Source organism: Drosophila eugracilis, unplaced genomic scaffold, assembly GCF_018153835.1.
Source record: "Drosophila eugracilis isolate 14026-0451.02 unplaced genomic scaffold, ASM1815383v1 contig_974, whole genome shotgun sequence".
In the NCBI taxonomy this organism is placed as follows: Eukaryota; Metazoa; Arthropoda; class Insecta; order Diptera; family Drosophilidae; genus Drosophila; species Drosophila eugracilis.
In genome coordinates, this window is record NW_024573893.1 from 201,088 (window position 1) to 209,146 (window position 8,059).

Below are 8,059 nucleotides of genomic sequence, written 5' to 3' on the forward strand. Positions count from 1 at the left end.
TTTCTATGTGTGTGTGTGTGTGCCCCAAGAATGTCTGCATCGCCCCCGACGCACAGCCATTGCCAGCATTTCCTCCGTTATAATCTTTTCCTGCATTTAGCGCCTCCAGCTAGGGGGAAAGACTCGACTAAAATAAAAACCACTTGAGAGATTTTTCGATTCTTGGCATGTGCGTGAAGCCGAAGCTACCATGATAGACCTCCAGACCTCGGAAACTCTTAATTTCCATATCGCATGCATGCGTAAATATTTTTTCCAATTCATAGAAACTTAATTGGTCAGTTTTATGGGTCGAAAAGATGGTCTTAAATTTGATATTGAATTGGAATTAATTTTGGACTCATTCCTTTTCCAAAGGGAGTACAACTCTTTTGACAAATTACAAATTACGAATGTCAATCCATCAATTTGATTGGGTGTGAAAGTTTGTGTATTAGGAATTTGATTTTTCAAGAGAATGTTCATTAAATTTTCATTCATTTAACGACTTTTTAGCTGCCAGAAATCTATTCAATTTAACCATCAACTATATTGGATATTTCCTGAATGCTATTTAGGAAAGATCTGGTATCTGGTATAAACTACACTCATCATCATCCCAATACTTTTGATATCTTCTTCATAACCCCCTTTTTAAAACAGTTTTTTGTTACGTTGACTTACGATTATATTATTATTTTTAATTATTCAGCACTTTCCTGCCTAACCTGTATGCTTTTACCTACTCACCTTTCAAAATCGATTATAAGAGTACACACAGTTTGCCTATTACATGAATGTAACATTCACTCCTTGAGAAGGCTGGAGAAATGAAAAGCTTTTCCCCAGCTAACGCCAGGAGTCGCCAGGCCATGTGTCATTTATTATGTCATGAAGGTTCTTCTTAGAAATTCAGCATGCTCGAAAGAATCTAAATCAAAATTAGTGGGGGAGAAACTTGCCCGAGCCAAGCGGACCAGCTTGTGAGGCATAATGCAATTTTGATGTTGTGTAAGCGCTGCTCTTAGCCCATCATCTATGCTAATTAAGTTAATTAAAAAGTACCAGCAAAGTATTTGCACTTGGCCAACTTCACGTCATAATCAAAGTGGAGGCGGCGGCGCATCGAATGGAAAATGAAGCCCAAGTCATGTCAAATGCTCTTAAAAAGCCAGAGCCTCCTGCCCTTCCCAACCAGAGATACTGGCTGGATATGAAGATGACGGTGACGAGGGAAATTCTGGAGATGGAGGTGGAGATGGAGATGGAGTGATGCTGCTGCTGCTGCCGGAGATGACTATGTTGCCATCCACACTGTGGAGTGTCTTTATTTAAAAATGAAGAGACCGGAGACCAACAAAAAAAAACCAGGCCAATTATAAGCTTCATCATTAATTTGAATAAAATTAATTCTCCCAAACACACACACACACACACACAGAGACAGAATGAAATGAAAATGCCACAAAAGAAATGTGCCACAAGAAGAATAATAAGAGAAATATGTCCAAAATGGAAAATAACGGGGGCGGAATGACAGCAGACGGTGGCAAATAAAACATTTAGGCGGAATTATAATTTTACTTTGCTTATTTATAATTTACGTTTAAAATGTGAAACACCTGACAGCTAAAGAGAATTTATGTTTGCATGTTTTCCATTAATTTATTTTTCCGAGCCGCACCCCACCCAAGAAAACTGCCAAGACCCACAACTCCAGCCTCGAACTGCACGAAAATGCACAGCAGGAGGGTGCTCTCGGGGGGGAGGACAGGAGGCGTCCGGAGGAGCCAGAAGACGGGCACATTTCGCTATCACGTTTGGACTATAAAACAGGCCAGCCCAGGCCACACAGCCCAATCCCAAGCCTCAGACCCATTCCAAGTCCCAGCCCCCGAACCATGCTGATGATGTTGTTGATGACGTGGAGCGCCGCTGCATAGCACCGCCAAAAATGGCAAACGGGCAACCCAAGACACTGGTCCCGACCAGAAAGGAGGAGCACAACACTGGGAGAAACTAGGCGCTCTAAATAGATAATATTGAGAAGATTTTATACTGATAGGGGAAAGTTTATAGTACAAGTATCCTTCAAAGCTTTTAATGCTATGTTCTTAATAAGTGGCGCCAACGTAGAGCCCAAGAAGTGGGCTTGAAATTTTAAAGCTAATGATCTTTATCAGTGTTAAGCAAAACTTGGAGTAAGGGAAGTCAGACTTGAATAAAAATGTTTTCTTATTGTGCAGATTTTCTTAAGAATTACACCTTTTGTGTCTTACGCGGTGTCCTTATCTTCATAACTAGTTTAAGAACTTGATGGTTAACTCAAAAATCTTGGTTATTATTGAACTATTGGTTAGGAAGATCCAATGGAACAAAATTGGGTTTTTTCCAAGTGCATCTCTGGCACAGACACAAAGACAGAAGGAGTCGGAGACGTCTCGACGCAGTGCAAAAACTTGTCAAGTAAATATAAACGAAATGTGTGGCACGGCACCCGGCCGGGTCCGTTTCGTTCCGTTCCGCCTCTACTTGCTTTATTTTATTCCCATTTTATTATTATTTTCACCAGGCCAAAAAGACGCAGACGCCGCAGCAGCAGCAGCAGCACTGGCAGCAGCACCAGCTAAAGCAGCAACACACATAAAAAATATTTTTATGCAACATTTTTATGATTTCCGTCTGGCTGCGACAGCGGCATGAGCACAAAGAAAGAAAACTTCGAGGCACACGGTCCGCTCCGATTCTGTTTCTGTTTCCGATTACGATTGCGATTGCGAGTCCAAGCCATCTCCTTCACCTGGTTTCAATTAAAAGACACTTTTCTTTTATGTGACGGCTTATTTCTCATTACGTTTGCCATGCCCATTCTTTGTTTTTCTTTTTATTTTCATTTTGTTTCATTGGAATCCGGTTCTAGGATGCCGAATCCGTATCCGAATCCGAATTGAAATTGGAAAATTGAAAATTGCGACTGGGGTTGGCTGTTGGACTACTGCTGCTGCTGGTGTTGACGGCCAGCTGAAAGTTTTCTGGAGGGGCGAATGCGAATGTGAATGGAATGGATGCGTTCGCTCCCTTGTCTCACTTCATCAATCATTAATTTCGTTTATTTTTAGTGAAAATAATCACTTTGGGCAACATATGTGACCGAGCAGCAATTCGCATGTGTTTCCCGAATGGGAAACTTGGTGGCTGGGATGGGTTGGACTTTTGGGGCGGGCGGTTTCGGGCAAGATACTGACAAAGAGTCTGGAAGACTATACTCCTTGCAATTATCAAATGGACTCTGTACCCTTCGAGGTTGCGTGATGCTCTCTCTCTTATTTTCGGTTAGGTTAATGTGTGTGAAATGACTTTATTGGTTTTTCAGGTGGTCTGAGCCCGGGTAAGTGATGGCCTTGGCTCATGCCACTGTCTATTATGGACACATGTGTCCCGGGTTCTAAGGGTGGGCGGATGGGGGAGTTAAGTGCGACTTAGATGGGATAATATCGCAGACAGTCCTAACCCCTCTTCGGCTCTGCCTTAAAAGGGGCTGAACAATTAAGCAGTACACAATTTGGTCAAATTGATCGATAATGTCGGACATCGAAAGTAACTACTCTATAGGGAAATAAAACAGGCTATTAAATTAAGGTTTGTTTTAGAATCATTATTCAATGTATGAAAGACAAATATTAGATCTTTGCTTTAACCCATTTTAAGAACTTAGTAAATTATTTTACCCTAAAATGGTTGAGAATAATGATCTACTGTAAAGTATAAAAAATAAAGTACATCAGATATTTAAAATTAACCAAACCAAACAAAGTTTTTAAGTTAAACCTAGAGACATAAACTTATGGACTCCAAGCATATTCAGTTTACCTTCTAAGCCTAACCATATTATCTTATTTTCATACGCTGATTAAACCAGATTAGCTAAGAATTCTGTTTGCTTGTAATATTTTATCTCGGCAATCAATCTAAAAAATGCCCAGGCCCCACCCAAGTTAATTGGGGCAGAATGTCCACATGAGTTAGTAGTAAGTCTGAGTGTATTTATGCCGCTTTTATCTGTATCTTTACTTATTTTTTTTGTACCCCTGTTTATGTGACACATCTGCATTGCCGCATACCCGGCAGCCACCTTTTCACAACTTATCGTTGCGTTTGTCAACTTTTGCACAACGCTTCCTGTGAAATACGTAAATCCTTATTCACCCGAATGACTCAGAGGCATTTCTTATCTCGCCCCAGAGCAACGAACTAAGCAATAAATATAAATAGAGAATTTTCACATCGGGCAAACAGGCAAACAACAAACAAACACACTTCCGAAACCCACACGCACCTCGAGGTGAATTAATCAACAACTCCGGAGTTGCGTCCCAGAGTAATTCCCCTAATGCAATACATTTCCGCTGTGCTGCGGGCTGCTATCTGGTCGCTAGTATCTAGTATCTGGTATCTGGTATCTGGAAAAGCCATGCATATAATACAGCAACATTGGTACCAACATGATTTTTATCTATTTGTCGATAGCATAAATATGACGGCTGGTCATGAAGAGCGGGAGTAAGGGGAAGGAGGAACTAGGGCCAGTGCAATTGCAGTGCGCACCTCATTGAACTTTTCAGACAAACACAATTTGTCCGATAAGGAAAAAAAGCGTCTACACGACACCCGCAAAAGGGGCAGCCAGCCAATGGGGGCGGGGCGGTCGAACGGCGCGCGCACTAATGGCCACCATTAATAATTGAAAAACTGAAACAGTCGAGCATGTGAGCAACTGAAGGATGATGGCGCTACGTGGGGGGTGAGTTGAGATGAGAGGAGGGGAGTCAGGAGAGGAAAAAGCAGAGAGCAGAGGGGAAGAAGGGAAGAGGTTGGGTCGCCAGTTTTAGGGGTTGGGGTGACAAAAATCTATAACCAAAAAAGTTATGAATAAGCGAACGAGTGGAGAGCAACGACGGCGAGTCGGTGCACAGAGAAAAAACGGATATTGGCAAAAGTAATTCAGCCAAGTTTAGTTAAGCCAAGTTTATATTATTAAAATTATTTCTGAACCGGGGTTCCTTGTTTAGCTAAAAAAATATCTTACTATTTACAATTATCTTAAAAAACCTTCTAAAGGCCGAAAAGGGAATCAAGTTATGAAAATAAACTTTAAAATTGAAAAAAAATTGACTCTTATTAAGACTCATATATTTCACCAAATCAGTTTTAAAAATGCATTTTAATGGAACATCTATTTTATATCTTAAAAGTTCAGTATTTTTTATAATATTTTTAGAAAAGTGAAAAGCCCAGTTAGGTCAATGAATTCTAAAAGGAGCTCCAAACACTTATTTGTATTAAAATTTAATTTTAATCTTAATATGCGTCTAGCAAAGTTAAATAGTTTTAAAATTGCCTTTTAAAAAGACTCTGCAGTGCAGTATGATTTCTTAAATAAAGTTCAGCAAAGGCGTATTTTTATCAGTCCTAATAATAATGATTCTTAATCGAATATTGTTAACCTTTTTGATTATTTTCCTAGCAAAATAAATGGAAAATTGATATGCAGCCACACATTTTCGTTTAGTGCACTGGTCCAGTTTGAAAAGCCCAATAAGCCAAGGGATCTTAGAAATAACCAAATTTTTGCTGTGTACAAACCTGTTCTTCTCTGCCTTCGTTGTTGCTGTTGTTGTTGCTGGGGCTGATGCAGATGTAGTTGTAGTTGTAGTTCATGGCTAGCTGATGAAGCTGCTGCGCTGCAGCGACGCTGACGTCGCGGCGACAATGTTGGAGCTGCTGCTGCTGATGCTTCCTCTTCTTCGTCTCCTTGTGCTGAAGCTGCTCCTCTTCTTCTTGTCGTTCTCCTGGTTTTACCCGTTCTTCTTGTTGTCTTGGATTTGGTTTTGATTTTAGATGAAAATGCAGCAACAGAGGAAATCGCGTGTGAAACGCAGCCAACCAGCATTGGAAAATGCAAGGAATAGTTGCCGTTCTTTTCTTTTTGGTTTTCCTTCTTTTTTAACTATTTTGTGTGTTTTTTTTTTGAGAGTTTCTGCAGAGTTCCTCAGTGATTTTTCGTTGAATTTTCCGCTGCAGGGCAGCAGAAAGCGCACGAAGCGAACCGAAACTGAGACTGAAACAGCGATGGTCGTGCAAAATCGGTTATTTCTGTGGAAGGGGGTGGTGGTGGGGTTGTGGTGTTAAAATATTGGAGCAAGGTGTTTCCAAACACACACAGCTGCGGCGAATTGGGGAAATTCGCCGGCGTTCTCTGCGCAAAAGCAAAGCGGCGAAGAGAGGAGAGCGGCACTACATTTGCATTGTTAGTGGCGTTGATGTTGTTGTTGTTTCCACTGCTTCTTACTGCTCCACCACCATTCGCACAGTTATATTTCCTCTATGTTGGTGTTGGGGATCTGTTTCTCTCCCACTCTGGCTTATACTCTCTCTCTTTGCCTCTCCTTAAGTCGCCCCCTCTCTCTCACTCTTGCTGTGTCAATCGAATTAAAACGAATGCGAATAATTGGGTTTAGATACTTTTCCAGCAGACAAAGTTGTTTTTTTTTGCACTTTTTTATTGATATTAACAAAAGAGTATGAGTCGAATCACAAACACACAGAGCACACACAAGGATTTTCTTAGCACACAGTTTTTCCTATTTGGCAGTTTTATCTCTTTCGATTTTCCTCTCGAATCGCTAGACAATTTTCCTGACGCTTTCGAACCGATTTTCACTTGGCTCTTTGTTTTATTGAATTTTCACCGAGACGCTCTCACAGTCAGAGAGAATTTTTCGCTTCTGCTGCAATACACACCACCTACGAGCCAGGGGAAATTGTATCTATGGGGCTGTGTATCTACGCGGCACGCGCTACACGTCCGCTCGGTTCGGGTTTTCGAGAGAGAATATATCTTTTTCGTCCGTGACCAAAGATTCGTATCTCAGGGATGCAGTGTGACCGTACACCAGAGATGCGAAAACACCAAATTATTATCAAGGACTTTAACCATTTGGCAGAGCATTGTCAGCATAAATGTACATTATTGGCGCAAATAATAGCATTTAAAATGGAAAATATATAATATAAAAAGAAACTTATTGCATTTAATTAAGATAAGAAATGAATTTTTTTACTCCAATTTAGCGTTATAGAAATTATTATTACTAATGTCTTTTAGCATATCAAATAACGGCATAAGCAATCAGACATGCCGCTGTATTCGCCTCATAAACAGTGAGCCAGAAAAGTATTCCTACAATGTGTGGTAGACTGCAATTATAAAGGCATAACATTTCTAGAAATTTCAAGCTTAGTTATGATATATTTAAGATGATATAATACTTGTTTGTAATTAAAAAAAAAAAGTTTTTTATATAGTAAAATAACATGTTTAATCTTATGTTTTTTATTTTACAACCGAATTATGATTTTAGCAAATTTCGGCAGCTATAAATGTTATTAAACGTTTCGAAAAAATTTATTTTCTGGTAAGGGTAGTTTGGCTTAGCTTATCTACTACATCATACTTACTTTCGCTTTGGAAACATACATATAAGATATTTTTTAAAAACTTACTGCCTACTATTGAAATTTCAAATGGTCTCTGCGGAGTTTCACAAAAACCACGCCAATGGTCTTCAAAGTTTTTAATATGATAACTTACTATTTTTTGCAATAAGTCATCGACATATTTAAAAAAAAAAGTTTTTATTAAGATTACCTTAGTTATCTTTTTTATTTAATTGTTTCTAGTTAAAGAAAACTTCTTGTAGCCACTGTCTTAATGCAAACTCATGCACGCAATAACAGATTAATATACCGCACTTAAGGAATTTATGAGACACATTTCAAGTGGCCCGAAAGCTGAATCAGCTTTTTTGTCATTCCACGCATCTCGTTCCCCGCTCGAAGAGCGATTTGTATAAACAAGACCCACAAAGTTTACCCGAGAAATTAGCAGGCCCGTCATTGTGTGCGATATCAATTTACGAACTGGCCATGCAACAGGAACAACAAAGGGTTGTTGATATTAGCGTTCGTTGACATACTGGGAACCAATAAAGAATATATCTGTTTATAAAAACTACATACT

The 8,059-nt window shown here is 39.6% G+C and overlaps 1 protein-coding gene across 2 annotated transcripts in view; it reads right to left on the reverse strand.

The window, feature by feature from the left end:
* Positions 1–6,884, reverse strand: part of LOC108115132 — a 32,339-nt gene extending 25,455 nt beyond the window's left edge. For both annotated transcript variants that reach the window (XM_017226411.2, XM_017226410.2), the window contains exon 1: positions 5,623–6,884. In XM_017226411.2, the coding sequence (XP_017081900.2) occupies positions 5,623–5,697 (75 nt within the window). In that variant the 5' untranslated portion in view covers positions 5,698–6,884. The remainder of the gene's footprint in view (positions 1–5,622) is intronic.
* Positions 6,885–8,059: the final 1,175 nt, after the last annotated feature.